This window comes from Schistocerca nitens, chromosome 3, assembly GCF_023898315.1.
Source record: "Schistocerca nitens isolate TAMUIC-IGC-003100 chromosome 3, iqSchNite1.1, whole genome shotgun sequence".
Lineage (NCBI taxonomy): Eukaryota > Metazoa > Arthropoda > Insecta > Orthoptera > Acrididae > Schistocerca > Schistocerca nitens.
This window is the reverse complement of record NC_064616.1, coordinates 927747450-927766693: the sequence shown is the minus strand read 5'-3', so window position 1 is coordinate 927766693 and position 19244 is coordinate 927747450. Positions and strand designations below refer to the sequence as shown.

General features: G+C 37.0%; 1 protein-coding gene across 5 annotated transcripts in view; it reads right to left on the bottom strand.

Moving 5' to 3' along the window:
- LOC126248999 (glycogen debranching enzyme) overlaps positions 1 to 19244 on the bottom strand; it is a 220039-nt gene that overhangs the window by 149587 nt on the left and 51208 nt on the right. For all 5 annotated transcript variants that reach the window (XM_049950579.1, XM_049950582.1, XM_049950583.1 and 2 more), the window contains exons 2-3: positions 7438 to 7594; positions 1329 to 1554 (exon numbers count right to left, since the gene is read on the bottom strand). In XM_049950579.1, coding sequence (XP_049806536.1) covers positions 1329 to 1554; positions 7438 to 7582 — 371 coding nt within the window. In that variant the 5' untranslated portion in view covers positions 7583 to 7594. The remainder of the gene's footprint in view (positions 1 to 1328; positions 1555 to 7437; positions 7595 to 19244) is intronic.

The window sequence follows — 19244 nt, the reverse complement described above, 5'->3', positions numbered from 1 at the left end:
TTCTGGAAGCTCAGCATAGGTTGGAGGTACCCTACACTATTCAGTGCTCCCTCAATGCCACAGTTCTAAGGGTATTGTAGGCTATGACACACCAGACCACAGTGCCCAGAAATGACACTATATCTCACAGCTCGATAGACTCTGTCAGATGTAGCTCATCTCATGAACACCATACTTGCATATAACTGTCACTGTTGCTGAGCTATAATTCAGTCTTATGACTAAAGAAAGCTAGTTGTATCTTCTGTAGCTAGGCTTCACAGTCATGACCAAGTGTGGCAAACAGCAATATTGCTTGTTGGCTAACTTCTTGAAAACTGTTCCTGATTGTTATAAATAAAAGCCTGGGTGCAACATTTGCTGCAGTCATTATGTAAACAGCAATGGCTGTTCACTTGATGAGGTAGACTAGACATAAGTCTGTATGCCACTGCCATCTAGAATAGGGACAACTAACATTTGTTCTTTCATTGTATCATAAGCACTTGCACTGATACTTGGCTGATGCCTCATGTCCAGCATGTTGGACAATCCCCTGAAAAAACTATTCAAGCCTTTTGTATGGGCACAATATGAACTCGTTGAAATTAAGTTAATTGTACAAACTGTACTCCTTCAAGCTTTCCTTGTATGTCTGCAATGTTTACTGGCCCAGTTCTTAAAAGGAAAGAAGATTATGGTTCAGAGTTCTCAGAGTTCTGTCAATGATGTGGTCATTAGAAATTGAGCACATGTTTTGATTAGACAGGGATGGAGCAGGAAACTGGAACTGTCCTTTTCAAGGGAACTATTTTGGGATGTTCCAGTAGTGATTAAGAGAAACAATGGAAAACCTACATCTGATAATGATTTTAACCCTTCTCCTTCTGAAGGGGAGTCCAGTCTTTTGATCACATCATTATCTCATTCAATCATGATGCTTTGAATGACTAACCACTCTATTAGTGAGTCAAATACAATTGTAGCAATCTCAGTGTTTTCATACTCAGCAGATGATTTATACTCCATCCATAGCAGTATGCTTTGAAACATTGTCATTATTATCCTTTCTCAGTACTTCAAGTTAATAAGATATTTCAATTTTACATCTTTACAGGTATTCATTTTCCAGTTTCAATAAAGTAATAACATTAATAATAACATAAATATGTAGTTCTACCCACCTTCAGCAAATGAGGATGCTAGTGTATTACACAGTTTTTATGTACAGGAAACCAGAACTTCAGAGAACAATTATATTACACACTTACTTTGAATAAGAAGAAATATAAAGCAAATATTGATTTTAATATTTAAAAAGTAATAAGCTTGTTCTTTGTGATCAGTACCTTCCTTCATAAATGAAGTAATAATGGAATGAGCCAGCTCTTCTGATGCACACTTCAGCATATGATGATGTATCATCACCTGATGGTGTTCCTGAATCACACTGCCAGTGAAGTGGCCTATACTGATTCCTGTCAAATTCTTCCTCAATTGAGTCAGGATGATTACAGTAAATAACAACATGACGTCCAAACAGAGTAGGGCCAAGACGAAACTGCAGTCTCCAGCCTGGAAGAAAAATAAAGAAAACAAAAGCCTTATGAGAGCCACACAAATAATTTCAATATTAGAGAGAGATAAAGAGAGAGACAGAATGAAATATGTGTTTGAGATAACAAATTTCACATGTAAAATAGGTTTTTCTATACAATGAAGTGTGATAAATTGCTTTTACAAACAAGGCAGTAGGATCATTGTCATGACATCTACTGTTCAAGAATGCTGAAGAATTTAAGGACATAGCGATACTACCCATATTGTCACAAGAAAGATGAAATAGTTTATGAAAATATGAGGTTTTCTGAAACTACAACAAAAGTAATCAATAGACACTTGATTATTATCTGAAATTAGGAAAAAAGTATTAAGATGGCAGGAGGTTTCAGTAGTTGGCAAGAAATTTCCTGCTACTGGGCATGGACAAAATTCCATTCTTTCTGTAATCATTTGCACTGATAAACCTATCAATCTAAGTAACTTTCTAATAATACACTCCTGGAAATTGAAATAAGAACACCGTGAATTCATTGTCCCAGGAAGGGGAAACTTTATCGACACATTCCTGGGGTCAGATACATCACATGATCACACTGACAGAACCACAGGCACATAGACACAGGCAACAGAGCATGCACAATGTCGGCACTAGTACAGTGTATATCCACCTTTCGCAGCAATGCAGGCTGCTATTCTCCCATGGAGATGATCGTAGAGATGCTGGATGTAGTCCTGTGGAACGGCTTGCCATGCCATTTCCACCTGGCGCCTCAGTTGGACCAGCGTTCGTGCTGGACGTGCAGACCATGTGAGACGACGCTTCATCCAGTCCCAAACATGCTCAATGGGGGACAGATCCGGAGATCTTGCTGGCCAGGGTAGTTGACTTACACCTTCTAGAGCACGTTGGGTGGCACGGGATACATGCGGACGTGCATTGTCCTGTTGGAACAGCAAGTTCCCTTGCCGGTCTAGGAATGGTAGAACGATGGGTTCGATGACGCTTTGGATGTACCATGCACTATTCAGTGTCCCCTCGACGATCACCAGTGGTGTACGGCCAGTGTAGGAGATCGCTCCCCACACCATGATGCCGGGTGTTGGCCCTGTGTGCCTCGGTCGTATGCAGTCCTGATTGTGGCGCTCACCTGCACGGCGCCAAACACGCATACGACCATCATTGGCACCAAGGCAGAAGCGACTCTCATCGCTGAAGACGACACGTCTCCATTCGTCCCTCCATTCACGCCTGTCGCGACACCACTGGAGGCGGGCTGCACGATGTTGGGGCGTGAGCGGAAGACGGCCTAACGGTGTGCGGGACCGTAGCCCAGCTTCATGGAGACGGTTGCGAATGGTCCTCGCCGATACCCCAGGAGCAACAGTGTCCCTAATTTGCTGGGAAGTGGCGGTGCGGTCCCCTACGGCACTGCGTAGGATCCTACGGTCTTGGCGTGCATCCGTGCGTCGCTGCGGTCCAGTCCCAGGTCGACGGGCACGTGCACCTTCCGCTGACCACTGGCGACAACATCGATGTACTGTGGAGACCTCACGCCCCACGTGTTGAGCAATTCGGCGGTACGTCCACCCGGCCTCCCGCATGCCCCCTATACGCCCTCGCTCAAAGTCCGTCGACTGCACATACGGTTCACGTCCACGCTGTCGCGGCATGCTACCAGTGTTAAAGACTGCGATGGAGCTCCGTATGCCACGGCAAACTGGCTGACACTGACGGCGGCGGTGCACAAATGCTGCGCAGCTAGCGCCATTCGACGGCCAACACCGTGGTTCCTGGTGTGTCCGCTGTGCCGTGCGTGTGATCATTGCTTGTACAGCCCTCTCGCAGTGTCCGGAGCAAGTATGGTGGGTCTGACACACCGGTGTCAATGTGTTCTTTTTTCCATTTCCAGGAGTGTATTTATATAAATAAGAAATTATGACTTGTGATGCATCGAAACAGTAGTAACTGGAACAAGGCTGATGCAAATTCAAGTTTAATAGCACGGTCGATTTTCTTTGATGCAGAACTGAAATTATTTCACCATGACAGTTATATGAAACAGAAAACAATGCAGGTGCTAAAAGGAAATAAAAAGTTTTCTTCATATCAAGAGGGCTACAATGTGCTGGAAATAGTTTAGAAGCAAGTAGATTAGCAGCCAAGACTGAAATTCCAGAGCAATAGTAATAATGTAAGGTTGGTAATTGATAAGTGAGAGATCAACCTGAAAGAAACAAAGTGCAAATAGAAACAAAAAAATAATTAAATATAGAAAATATATAAGATGCTATAATGACACAGAGCCAAAACAGCAGTATAGTCAAACAAAATTTGTCCTACATACTGCAGATCAGTGCTTTTCCTTGCCTTGGTGTGCACGATATTTGGTTCTTCATTCACCTTTTCTTTGCTCTCTGCCTCTATCTAACAAACTATTCTCACTAGATCTGCATCACTCAGCTGCTCAAAAGACATTTTATAGACCTTACTACTCAACAACTCATTGATGTTTTCATCATCATTTTCAGAAACTGCAATTTGTATTTTAAATTAAAATATTTGTTCTGTTATATGAGGATACTTCATGTCTTCAATTTTTATTTTTTGCAAAATCAACAAACTATACACAGACAATCAGCAAGCCACGTATTCCACACATGAAGCTTGCTGTATATTTTATTATTTATTTATTTACTTGAAAACCCCTTTTGGAGGATACAATAAATCAAATTTGGTTTTGCTTCTTTGTGTTTGATTTTCATTGCTTCCATACATCCTTAATCCTTTGAATGTGTTGTTCCTTTTCTTCATAGGGCCACTTCCTTCCTTTTTCTGCAAAACCTCTTTCTTTCCTGAAATCCTACCTTAAATGTTGCTTCTCTATAAAGTATTCTGTTATCTATTATGCCCATTCTAATTCCAGTGTTTTTCATATCTTTGTCAACTTCAGTGAAACATGTGGGTTTGGATTTATAGATGTTTAGTAAGTTCAGGATCTACTTGATTAGTCTGTTACCATACACTCAGTATATGTGTCCATAAAACTGCAGTCATATTTTCTTCATTAGATCAGTTAGCTTTTCCAGTTGCAAACAGAGCTCTCTGTTTGATCTTAATTTGTATTCAACATTAATACTACTTCTATGTCCCAGTATTTTCATTACAATTCTTCTTTCAACGTTTTCCAGTTTTCCAAGACTCCCAAATCTTGTAAGTTTGTTTGCTGCATTAGTGTTTCTGTCCTTATCATAGTTTGATAGTTTTGTACAGGACAAAAACTTTTTGTTATATACATTTTCTGTCAAATGGAATGCACTTTTATACTTAAATTACTCCATCTACTATGGCTATGTTTTCTTTCGTATTGCTTGTCATCCATTCCCTTAGGTATTTAAAACCATTTGTTTTAGGTATTATATTGTTTTGAATTGTAACATTTGGGGAGGCATCATTGATATATGTCATAAAGTGTGGTTTTTCAAATGCTATTTTCAGTCCTGTTTTGTCTGCTTGTTTCTGTAGTTCTGTGATTTGTTCTTTGGTGCTATCCAGTGATCCAATAATTAATGTCCTGTCATCTGCAAAAGCTAGATGATGTATGGTGATTTTATTTGGGTTTCTTCCTACTTCAAAACCCTTAATATTGATGGATTACCTTCACTCTCTCACTACTTTCTCTAATCCCCAGCTCAAAAGCAAAGGTGATAAAACACCTCTGTATCTTGGTCCCGATTTTCTTTCAAAAGGATCTGACAGTTCCCCCACAAATTTTAGTTTCAATGTTGTGTTTGTTAAAATTCCTAAATTATTTCTGTTGTTTTATTATTGAATCTGAATTTATTTATAATACTGATTAGTGTATTTCTGATCCTTTTTAAAATCTGAAAAAGTTATCACAAATTACAGGTTTCTGACTTTCCTCATTTCTATTATATTCTTGGTATTTAGCGTTTCCTCTGCAAAAGCCTTTCCCTTTCTAAATCTTCCTTGATATTCTGCTAGTTGTGGGTTGAGTATTCCTTCAGCTCTCTTTAAAAGTGTGATAGACAAGATTTTATGTCACTGGCAAGAGGGATATCCCTCTATCATATTGTTGGGATCAGTTTCCTTTCCTTTTCTATGTAGGGGCTGTATTAATGCCAATGTCTGTTCTGATGGTAAGTGGTTTGTTGTCCAAAATTCATTAATGATTTCTGTCAGTTACAAAAAAATTACAGTGTCACTACTGTGTTTCCACAATTTGGCAACTACATTGTCTTCTCCCAATAATATGTTAATTTTGAGTTATTTTATAATTTCTCTGATTTCCCCTATTGTTGGTGACTGAGTCTGGGTGTGTTCGAATTGTTATCAAAATGAAATTCTTCTTTTGGTGGATCACAGTTGTGTAGTTCTTTGAAATAGTCTGCAAGTATCCTGCAGTTCTCAGTATTATTACACCCATTCTTCTGTGTTTTTGGATCTATAAACTGTAAACTTGGTGATGTGTACTTCTCTAAGCTATTTTTGAATGTTTTGGGTTGTTTTGCTTAAAATGTGACCCAACTGACAATAGTTGAGTTTTTATATGGTGAAGTTTGATCTTTTTGAGTCTTTCAGGTGCATGTTTTTTCACCTCTACAAAATTTTCCCTGTTCTTATCATTGTTATTTGCTTTCTAGGTATTGCAAGCTTATTTTCTCTTTCTGATTAACTCATCACAATAATCATTCCACCAGGCATGTTTCCATTTCTTTTTAAGAGGATAGTTTCTTCTGTAGTCTGAAATAATGTCTTTTTGAAGTTGTTCCTAACATTTAGGGATTCTTTTCCCCAAATGCATTTTGTAGTTTTTCTCTCTAGATACATTCTGTAACCAAACATTTTGGGTTAGTATTCATTCTTTTTTCTAAGTATTGGTCTAACCTTGAATTTAATGACAGATAGGCAGGGATCTGAATTTTTCTGCATATCTTATAACACTGGAGTAACTCCTCCACTACAATCATGAAATAATCCAAGTAGTAATTTCTCCTTCTGCGATCTTTTCTCAAATCCATGAATTTGTCTCCTTGGCCCATCTTCTACAACTACAAATATATAAAGAGCCATGGACAGAAAAATCAGGATTATGCTATAAAATATGATTGTCGTATCCAGTCAGCCCAAGAGTTGCAGTACTTTGTGAGGTTACACAATAAATTTAAGAATAAGAAAACTTTTTGACAGAGACTTTTTGATATTTTCCATACTCCTTGGTTCAGCTCCCCTGATACTACACAGTATGAAGCAGTCTCTTTACAACTGCACTCAAAGGTAAGCTAAGTCACTGTTCACACAATGCTTAACAGGAGAATTATGATGAGTGAATAACATATAATGTGACTGGAGATGATTTTGTACTTCATGTTATTTTGACTATTAATTCCTATTTTCAGGTTTTATAAGAAACAAAATTTTTCTCTGATAGTGTTGAGCAATTATAATAATAATAATAATTATTATTATTATTATTATTATTATTATTATTATTATTATTAATTATAAATGCCATTTCTTGTATCAGGCACAATGATTTCTCATTCTCAAAAATACTGGGGAAAAGTAATTGTAGTCAACTCTATGGACATATAAGAAAACAGCCCCACATTGCAATGCTTCTGTTTCATCTATCTACTTCTGAAAAGTATTGCCGTATAAGTTGGTACTCCACTTGCAAAAGATCTGGGTTTACAGCACACTTACTATCAACACAGTAAATACCTACACACATTACCTCTAATGATCCTGTAAAGGTATTTTGAGAAGACCAGACACAAAATGTAAGTTTTTAATTACTAAGCACTAAGCTATATAAAGTCATTAGAAATTAATTCTTATTTCACAGAAACATTTAAAATTTGATCATTACTCACCTTTCTGCAGACGATATAATGTGGAATCCTGATGTTCCCCATCATTAAGTGTGAGCACTCGAATTTGATCTGGATTATATTCTGGGTTTTTATTAATAAATCCCAGGATGGAACCTATATTGGTTTCACTTTGCTTGTGAGGCATCTTTTCAAATGTCTGGAATTCGAAAATAAAATTGCTATAAATACACACTGTGTGTCTAATAATATTGGTAAAACTTGGTTATACAAATCTAATGACATTTACTTTACTCTGATTTCTACAGTGTTTTTTTTTATGAAAATCATTACCTAATGCTACATAGGAGTATGTTGTAGAATTATGTTACAGTATACTGAATCCAACCAAACAGTGTGGAATTTAGAGACCTGCATTACAAGCAAATGCTCCTAAAAATCATTAAAAGTAGAATAAGAAGGCAATATCATTGGTAAAATATGTAAACCTGCAGTTTTGATAGGGTTTTTGTTTTATCATGATCAGAATTCTAGAGAGAGAGAGAGAGAGAGAGAGAGAGAGAGAGAGTTATATGTTAAGTGCAACTACTGAGTACTATGAGCATTGATTTAAGATTCCCCAAAAGCAACTACATCAGCATTTAAACATATTTAACACAAAACCAAATAAAAACATACATTGCACTTTATGGCACAGAAATCAATAATGAAAACTAGTACTCCCATCCAAAATGTTATGCAGTACTGCAAAAAAACTTATTGTAGACAATTAGTAGATTAAGGTCAGCATTTACTTCCAACATAACCACATGCTTCCCATACTCTTACTGGATGATGTAACATTCCTGGCTGTTCTAAATGTGATAATGAGACAGCCAGTTAACTTACTGGTAGAATATCACAGTATGAAATCCTTTTGTTGTCATGAATGTAATGTATCGTTGGTTCCTTCACAACTAATAATCACAACCTTATGCATATGTGATACAGAAAGGGTAGAGTGTGAACACTATGTGATCACCACCCAGCAATGCTATGATAATGTGCAAATCCCAAATGCATATAATTATTTTACTTCAGTAAAATGTTCATTATTGTGTAGCATTGGATCTGCAACCACATTTTATGTAGAGTGTAATACAGAAATAAAACTGTTGACTCTGGATTCTTTATCCAGTCATCAAATTAATAAACACATGGTCATAGAACTTGAATGCACAGTCATAGAACTTCACTGATAATGAAAACAGACAATAAGATATTATCAGACAAGAATATTGCACCAAAATGTATTCTGAAATACCTATGATATGCAACTTTTTTCCGTTTTCTCTGGAATACATATGCAGTATAAGTTTGTTTGATGCATCTAAATAAGTTGCAATAACTTTACTGTTACTTATATGAATAAAAAATTAAGTAAGAAATTATAATTATACAATAAAAAAGGCCCAACAGTGATTTCCCTCTCAAACCCTAAGACCTGATATGTAATATGTCTCACCTACATATCAAAATATAGCATGATTTCAGTTCAAAAAATTAAGGACAGAGTGTAACATCCACACAGCTTACAAAACAGAAAAGATACTGCAACAGCATTCAGGTAATAGAAATAATGGTAAATTGCTTATCTTTCGGATAAAGTGCTTCTTCAGAATAGAAAATATATATAACAAGAAATGAGAAACAGCACTGGATTAAAGGGTGGATGAAAAGCCACCAAGCAATATTCAGTGATGGAAAACACATGCTGGAATATAATGTGTATATGAAGATGGATCATTCTCACCAACTACACATTGAGCAGTTCAGAGGCACATGCCTGAACATCAATTCCTTCCTGAAAAATGAATTTGTATGAAAGCTATTCAATTTACTGTCCTTTCCATCAGGCTTGTACAATGCTAGTACATCACATATTTTGTTGTTTTTCAATTTGTTTCTGAAAAATGAATTTGTATGAAAGCTATTCGATTTACTGTCCTTTCCAACAGGCTTGTACAATGCTAGTACCTCACATATTTGGTTAGTAGTGATATATTCTCTGGGGCATACAATGATTTTATTTTTATTTGATTTATGTGATTGTGTGTCTATTGCAATTAAGTAGCAAAGGTTTAGCGCTGTATGCAATGGAGGATGTGACTATGTAAGCATCATGACACACAATTAGCCACAATCAAGTTTAACCAAGAGGAACTGTTGTCACAATCAAGAGACAATTGTTTTTGTTTCCATACACAGTCAATGAGGATGAGAATGTGAGGAAGGTTCGCTGCAGTGTACATGCAGATCCCATAAACAAATATATTAATACTGTACAAAAGAGAGAACATGATAAAGAGCCAGAAAATCAAAACTCAAACAATTACAAAAGCACTCAGCTTGCCCTTTTCTCACATGATACCCTCTGAATCATAGATAAAGGGAAACAAGATGATTCCATATTCCTAGATTTCTGAAAAGCATTTGACATGGTGCCACACTGCAGCTGTTCACAAAGATATGAACATATGGAATAGTTTCTCAGATATGTGAATAGCATGAAGACTTCTTAAGTACAGAACCCAGTACATTGTCCTCGATGACAAGTGTTGATCAGAGACAACAGTATCATCAGGAGCGTCTCAGGGATATGTGATAGGACCACTGTTATTTTCTGTATACACACACGATCAGGCGGACAGGGTGGGCAGCAGTCTGCAGCTGTTTGCTGATGATGTTGTAGTGTACAGGAAGGTGTCATCATTGAGTGACTGTAGGAGAATACAAGATGACTTAGACAAAATTTCTAGTTGCTTTGATGAATTACAGCTAGCTACCTACATATGTAGAAAAATGCAATTTAATGCAGATGAGTAGGAAAGGAAATTCATAATGTTCTAATACAGCTTTAGTAGTGAGCTGCTTGACACAGTCACATTGTTTAAATATCTCTCTGCAATGTTGCAAAGTAGTATGAAATGGAATGAGCGTGTGAGGATTGTGGTAGGAATTCCTATCTGAGTTCCAGAATCATCTCCATAATATTTGCGCATTGTTTGAACCTACCAGTAACAAATCTGGCAGCACATCTCTGAATTGATTCAATGTCTTCTTTGATCTGACCTGATGTGGATCCCAAACTCTCAAGCAATATTTGGAATGGGTCACACAAGCATCCTATGTGTGGTCTCCTTTACAGACAAACAACTTTTTCCCAAAATTCTCCTATTAAACCAAAGCTGACCACCTTCCCTACCACAATCCTCACATGCTCAATCCATTTAATATTGCTTTTCAGCATTGCAGTCAGATATTTAAACAATGTGACTGTGTCAAGCAGCTCACTACTAAAGCTGTATTAGAACATTATGAATTTCCTTTCCTACTCATCTGCATTAAATTGCATTTTTCTACATATGTAGGTAGCTAGCTGTAATTCATCAAAGCAACTAGAAATTTTGTCTAAGTCATCTTGTATTCTCCTACAGTCACTCAATGATGACACCTTCCTGTACACTACAACATCATCAGCAAACAGCTGCAGACTGCTGCCCACCCTGTCCGCCTGATCATGTGTGTATACAGAAAATAACAGTGGTCCTATCACATATCCCTGAGACACTCCTGATGATACTGTTGTCTCTGATCAACACTTGTCATCGAGGACAATGTACTGGGTTCTGTACTTAAGAAGTCTTCATGCTATTCACATATCTGAGAAACTATTCCATATGTTCATATCTTTGTGAACAGCTGCAGTGTGGCACCATGTCAAATGCTTTTCAGAAATCTAGGAATATGGAATCATCTCGTTTCCCTTTATCTATGATTCAGAGGGTATCATGTGAGAAAAGGGCAAGCTGAGTGCTTTTGTAATTGTTTGAGTTTTGATTTTCTGGCTCTTTATCATGTTCTCTCTTTTGTACAGTATTAATATATTTGTTTATGGGATCTGCATGTACACTGCAGCGAACCTTCCTCACATTCTCATCCTCATTGACTGTGTATGGAAACAAAAACAATTGTCTCTTGATTGTGACAACAGTTCCTCTTGGTTAAACTTGATTGTGGCTAATTGTGTGTCATGATGCTTACATAGTCACATCCTCCATTGCATACAGCGCTAAACCTTTGCTACTTAATTGCAATAGACACACAATCACATAAATCAAATAAAAATAAAATCATTGTATGCCCCAGAGAATATATCACTACTAACCAAATATGTGAGGTACTAGCATTGTACAAGCTTGTTGGAAAGGACTGGAATTTGAAACTGATTGCAGAACAATGGATATCAACTGCGTTTTTTTAAAATAGGAACCCCATTTTTTATTACATATTCGTGTAGTACGTAAAGAAATAGGAATGTTTTAGTTGGACCACTTTTTTGCTTTGTGATGGATGGCGCTGTAATAGTCACAAACATATAAGTACGTGGTATCACGTAACATTCTGACAGTGTGGACGGTATTCGCTTCGTGATACATTACCCGTGTTAAAATGGACCGTTCACCAATTGCGGAGAAGGTCAATATCATGTTGATGTATGGCTATTGTGATCAAAATGCCCAATGGGCGTGTGCTATGTATGCTGGTCGATATCCTGGACGACATCATCCAAGTGTCCAGACTGTTCGCTGGATAGTAACATTATTTAAGGAAACAGGAAGTGTTCAGCCACATGTGAAATGTCAATCACGACCTGCAACAAATGATGATGCCCAAGTAGCTGTTTTAGCTGCTGACACGGCTAATCCGCACATCAATAGCAGACAAATTGTGCGAGAATTGGGAATCTCAAAAATGTCAGTGTTGAGAATGCTACATCAAAATCGAATGCAGCCGTACCATATTTCTATGCAGCAGGAATTGCATGGCGACAACTTTGTACGTCGTGTACAGTTCTGCCACTGGGCACAAAAGAAATTACGGGACGATGACAGATTTTTTGCACGCGTTCTATTTAGTGATGAAGTGTCATTCACCAACAGCGGTAACGTAAACCAGCATAAAATGCACTACTGGGCAACGGAAAATCCATGATGGCTGCGACAAGTAGAACATCAGCGACCTTGGTGGGTTAATGTATGGTGCGGCATTATGGGAGGAAGGATAACTGGCCCCCATTTTATCAATGGCAATCTAAATGGTGCAATGTATGCTGATTTCCTACGTAATGTTCTACCAATGTTACTACAAGATGTTTCACTGCATGACAGAATGGCGATATACTTCCAACATGATGGATGTCCGGCACATAGCTCGCGTGCGGTTGAAGCGGTATTGAATAGCATATTCATGACAGGTGGATTGGTCATCAAAGCACCATATCATGGCCCATGCATTCACCAGATCTGATGTCCCTGGATTTATTTCTGTGGGGAAAGTTGAAGGATATTTACTATCGTGATCCACTGACAACATGCGTCAGCGCATTGTCAATGCGTGTGCGAACATTACAGAAGGCAAACTACTCACTGTTGAGAGGAATGTCATTACACGTATTGCCAAATGCATTGAGGTTGACGGACATCATTTTGAGCATTTATTCAATTAATGTGGTATTTACAGGAAATCACACTGTAACAGCATGCGTTCTCAGAAATGATAAGTTCACAAAGGTACATGTATCACATTGAAACAACCGAAATAAAATGTTCAAATGTACCTACATTCTGTATTTTAATTTAAAAAACCTACCTGTTACCAACTGTTCGTCTAAAATTGTGAGCCATATGTTTGTGACTATTACAGCGCCATCTATCACAAAGCGAAAAAAGTAGTCCAACTAAAACATTCATATTTCTTTACGTACTACACTAATAAGAAATAAAAAATGGGGATTCCTATTTTTTAAAAATGCAGTTGGTATCCATTTGACCTATGGCAGCACCATCTAGCGGGCCAACCATAGCGTCATCTGGTTTCCCCCTTCAAGCTGGACAAGTTTCGTTCTTTGTAGTTTTTTCGTTTTACGCTTATTTTGTGAGATATTCGGCCCGGTCACGAACAATGGACCACCTTGTATACACATGGAAAGTAAAAAGACTGTACTTAATGGGAAACCTGATGTCATTGCTACCAACTACACTTCCACATTTTCCAATAAATTCAGTTTTTTCATTCTCCTTTACTTGTTCAAAAACATATAAAATTTATGTATAAATAGTTTTTCTCCAAGCAAGACAAAGCAGTTCAGATATTTCATACTTGATCAAATACTTACTGAGTTGTGTAATTTCATGATTTTACAACTATGATCTCTGTCAGTAAAATTAATTATCATCACATACAAGGGTCAGATAAAAATGTGGAAACACTGCGAGGAATGTATGCTTGAACATAAATGCAGATGCTAGCCAAGTTTGCAGGATGTGCTGTTGTATTTGATAATGAAAAGCACCTGTGCAATTTCCTCACTGCATTGCAAGTGTGAAGCATGTGCTGAGTGATCATGACACGCAGTCACTGAAGAGGATTATGACAAAAAGTAAGAGAACAACAGCTGCCAAAAGTCACTCATGAACCCTGTCAGCACCAAAACAGTGCATAAGGAGCTCCATAAACAAAGAATTTCTGGGCAAACTGGAAATCCGAAATCACTCCTCAGCGATGCAAATGCCCATAACAGGAAAACATGGCACTGAAGCCATAAAACCCTAGATGATGGAAGAAATTCATTTGGTTGGATGAGTCTTGTTTCACTCTATTTCCAACTTCTGATTGAGTTTACGTTCAAAAATTGAAACATGGTGAGGGGTCTAGTGTTGGTTGTACAGCCATATCACGCTACTCTGTGGGCCTCATGGTTGCTCTGCATTAGTGACAATGATTATGTGACCGTTTTGACTGATCAGGTACAATGTTTGTTCCCCAATGATGATGCTGTGTTTCAAGTGGACACAGCTTGCATCATCTAGGACTGGTTTTGTGAGCATGAGGATGAATTGTCACATCTGCCTTGGCCACCACAGTCACCAGATCTAAATACTGTTGAGCCTTTGTGGTATACTTTGGAGAGAAGGGTGCATGATCACCTTCCACCTACATCATCATTACCTGAACTTGCCACTATTTTGAAGGAAGAATGGTATAAAATTTCCTTGAAAACCATGCAGGATCTGGCTTTATCCATTCTAAGATGACTGGTAGCTGTTTTGAATGCCAGCATTTTTCCTACATCATATTACAAATTGGTACGTGATTTTTTTTCATATTTTTGTTCACTGTCTGAATATATTTCAGGAAAAGTTTCTAAAACACTTTGGGAAATAATTAATTTGGTTCCCTTTCTTAAGTTAATCTGAGGCTGCATGGTATTTCTGTTAAGTAAGCCAGTACAGTACAGGTGGTTTAGTTTAAATTCTGAAAACAACATTAAATGTAGTACAGATTTAATTGCAAAGAAAAGTATTTTTCCTCTTTTATGAGAGAAGGCATCAGGCCTATCCAGAATATACAATCCATTTTTACTCATTGTAAGTAGTAGTACTAGAAGTAATCCTACTCCTGTGCAGAGTTCCACCATAGCTCAATTTGTATTCAACTGTGCTACTAGGAAAGTTTTGCAGTTGCTCATTTAGCTACAGTAGATATTCAGTTTGAGTACTTCAGTTGAAATCCTCAACAGATCTGAAGTAGAAGTGCTAATGTGGTATTTCTTGTAAAAGAAACTCACAGTAGCTGACATCAACATGAACATTGTGGCATTTATGGAAGGAATGTGATGAGGGAATGTGTCATGCATCAGTGATGTCATATGCTAAAGAATGCACAGAAACATCCACAATGTCAAACAATGGAACTCTTTAGATAAACAAAGAAAATTGCTGAGAAATTATTTCAAAACTAAGATAAAGCAAAATGACTGTTTCCACCAGCCTTTTCAACAATTTACAGAATGAATTCATTGGTGACTACAAATGGCTGGCCATTTCATTCATCATTCATCATTTCATTTTACCTCTGTAGGTAAATAGCACAATGACTATGAGCTGTCGTAAGGTGTTTGCCAACAAATCACAATACAATGCACACTTCACATTTGGCGTGAGTTTCAACTGTGGCACTCCTTCAGAATGACTGCCGTAGATAATAAAAACAATCTCATTGGCACAGCAATATGAGTAATGAGCTAGTTCGGCACACCTTAAGACAGAAAATGTGTCATTTTCCTTTATCTTGTTGTACCATAAAATGGAGATAACTTTCTGGATACAACTTGTATTTTTTCAGGGCTCGTTGAATTTCATTATTTTCATATTTTTTTCTGAATATTTGTTTTAAATTATAATAACTATACACCCAAATTCTGAGAAAACATTGTAACTAAAAATCTCACAAGTAAACTGCATCTTCTTGTGTAGTTAAATACTTGTTGCCAATATTATGGTTAATAAACTCATGATAGCAAAAGGAAACTGTTCATATCAAATAATATTTCATCCAATCAGATTAGCCAGTAATATTTTCATATTCAGTGACTACACCAGGTATAAAAAGATTAATGAAAAATTGCTGTGGTTGTGGAATAAGCACAGGGAGAAACAAATAGTTAAAAAACTTACATATGACAGGAAAAGAAGAACACTAAGACAAGACTACTGTGTCAGAGGCACAGGCAAGAAGCCTTTATGTTGAGCCTGCAGTTACGTGCATAGAAGTAGGTTCATGGCACATAATTCGTATTTTTGTCAATTTCTGTTTCGGCAAAAGAAATTAAGATTTTTTTAAATTGAAGTGTCATGAGACATGAAAACTTTATCCTTAGTTAGTTAATTCCATGTTCCATAGATCATCTGAATGATTCTTTTGTTAAATTGATGTGGGATGAGTCACTTTACAGAATATGTTTACATGATTGCTGTTAAAATTAAAGAACATATTATTGTTTTAGTCCTACTCATGGAACTACAGTAGGTTACCAGTCTTTAAGTAAAAATCTTTCCACGGAATAAAGGAGCTGTCCAGCATAAATACTTTTATGTCAGATTTAAAACTTATGTCAGAAAGTTATTCCATATGACCGTATCAGTGGAAACCTTTGAAATATGTCAGCAGGTTGACTCATTTGTTTCCAAGACTAGTAATTATGCAAAAAACAAAAGTGGCTGAAGTTAACTGTTTGAATAGCTCAATAATCTGTTGCCAGTTCAAGTTTTCATCAGCATGTACACCTAAAAATCTGGTGAATTCCACTCTATTTGCTGACTCTTGTTCATGTGCTACACCAATTGCATCAATTGTTGGTATAGCTATTTGTTGTAAAGAACTGAATACAATATGTCCCTTAGTCTATTTTCAGAGAACAAATAAATAATTTTTTTAAAAACATCATTAAAAATCTATTCTGCTGTCTTCTCCCTTATGGGATTGATATCATCTGCAAAACATACCAATTCTACTTGGTGAACATCAAGTGGAAAGTCATTCCCATATACCGGGTTTCCCAGTAGGAATAGTCAGTATTTAGATATCTGACAGGAATGCTCATTTGAATAAAGAAAAATCATATGAACATATGCACTAATCTGAATGGTTTCCAAGATGAAAAACATTTAATGTACATTTTACCAGATGCATGAAAGATTGTTATTTATGGGGTAGGATGAAGTCTGAGGTGTGCAAACAAAGGGTGAAACGTGACATGAACAGCTTTGTCACATTGTGGACACTGCTGCCCTCATCTGGGAACATGCAGAGTTACTCAGACAGGCAACAACATGTATTCCCAAATGCGCACAAATGCAATTGAAGTTGACAGTGGGATATTCAAACATTTATTGTGAACTGTACAACAGCTGTAACATGACAAGCATGATAATGCTAAGAGATGAATATTACAAATACATATTTTGCAACTGGCACTTTATAAAATGCATGTTGTAATGTTTACTAACTGTTGTACATATTTACATGTGTAAACTTGACAATCTACTGAACAATACAGAAAACAAATAACAATATACATCAAATGTGTTCTACCTCGGAAACCATTCTGAATAGGAATTATGTTCACATGAGTTTTTTTGCTTCAAATGATTGTTCCTGTCATGTCCTTGAATATTGACCATTCCTGGTGGGACACCCTGTATAAGGACAAGGAGTGGACAGGAAATTGAACTTTGTGGGACAACCTGCCTCCTCCTACAAGTAGAAAAAGCATACAGATTTGTAAACTCAGTTACAGCACTATTATAAGTATGGCCATTCCACTTAAGAAGTGAGTAATGAAAGAATGAAACCAATTGAAATTCAGAGAGAGAGAGAGATCCAGTGTGATGATGCCTGTCTGTTACAGAAATTAGTGTAAGAAGTAAATTGAAATAAGTAAATGGTTTGACTTTAACAGCAGATATTCTTCATACCAATTGGGCATACTGAGTTGGTTAATGTTGTAACACTTGGAAATAATGTCACTTATTGTCACTGAATGAAACTGAAGCAAATTTAAAAATTCATCATGGATCAGCACACCATGGTGTGCTTGAACATCACAGTTTCCTAGTAAGACGTGAACCATGCTAGTTGAGTTCTCAGCTTAGGAAGTTAAGTCTACAAGACCACAATGCACTGCTTAGCAAAAGAATGTGATGGCTTCCTTGCAAAGTTATTTTGAAGGACATCATGGTTGCATGTGATTGTAGAACTATTTATTCATAAAACACACTATTTGGTGGTGGTAGTATGTAGATGGTGCTCAACAGCGAGGTCATCAGTGCAAACGCACTATTGCAATTTTGGCCATGTAGCCCTTACCAAGGGGAGCACTGTGAACAAGAACTTGATAATGGTCAGAAGGTCAACATTGTTTTACAGTCAAAGAGGAACATACTGTTCTTTAAAATAATTTAAGTAACTGTGAACCCCAGCCGCAAAAAGTTAATCCCTTGCAAGACTTGTCACCAGGCCATAATGTGAGTCCACTAACACTGACTGGAAACATTCCATGTAATTCTGAACATGACCATCAGAAAAGAAGGTTATAGAAAAACACTCTTGAAATTTCTTTCATGCTGTCATACAGTACTACATCTAGAAAGGTAAATATTAGTGCATCATGAATAGATGAAAAGAAGATTCTTGTCAGCCACCTTAAACAGTATTATTTATCACACACAAGAATAATTTTTCAATGCAACAGACAAACTTCCATACTACCAGTGAAATAGTTCTGGTCAACAGTAACCCATATTTTGCACATCTGGCTCATTCATAATATTCACCTGTCTTTCCTTCCAGTAACTTCAACAGATTTGGTGTATTCAATAAGTCATTGGAAGAAAAGGCACAAGCCTTGCAATAAAAGTGATGGAGATGTTCTATTTAGTTTGACTGAGGCTGTGTTGAAAAATTATGTATCTTTATAACACTTTCACATTCAAAACAATTCATTTTTTCATTTGACTTTCCTTCAACTCCAGGCCAAATGCATGTTCATTTCATCCAGTGTGTCCAACCACAGTCTCAAGCTAAAACCATTCAAATGGAATATTAGATTATGATATTACTAATACTGTGTTTTTGTGATAGGCTTTCTTCTATGCAGTGTTCAGTTAAATAACTGAGCCCTGTGAAATTCTGCTGACAAACTTCTATTTAATTCACTGTTATAAGCAAATTTACAGATTTTGCTGTTCAGCACAATGTTGATCTATAAACCAAACTAATTGAATGGTCTTACAAAAATAAAAAAGAATTCTCAAAATTGAATGGTGCAATACCACTTGCACACTAGGAGTTGCACTGTTTGTGAACATCATCAAATTTCACTGCCTCACTTACATTGTACACAAATTAAATGGATACAACTCAATGTATACATCACCACCTTACCTCATTTCCCCCTGCAAATCCCC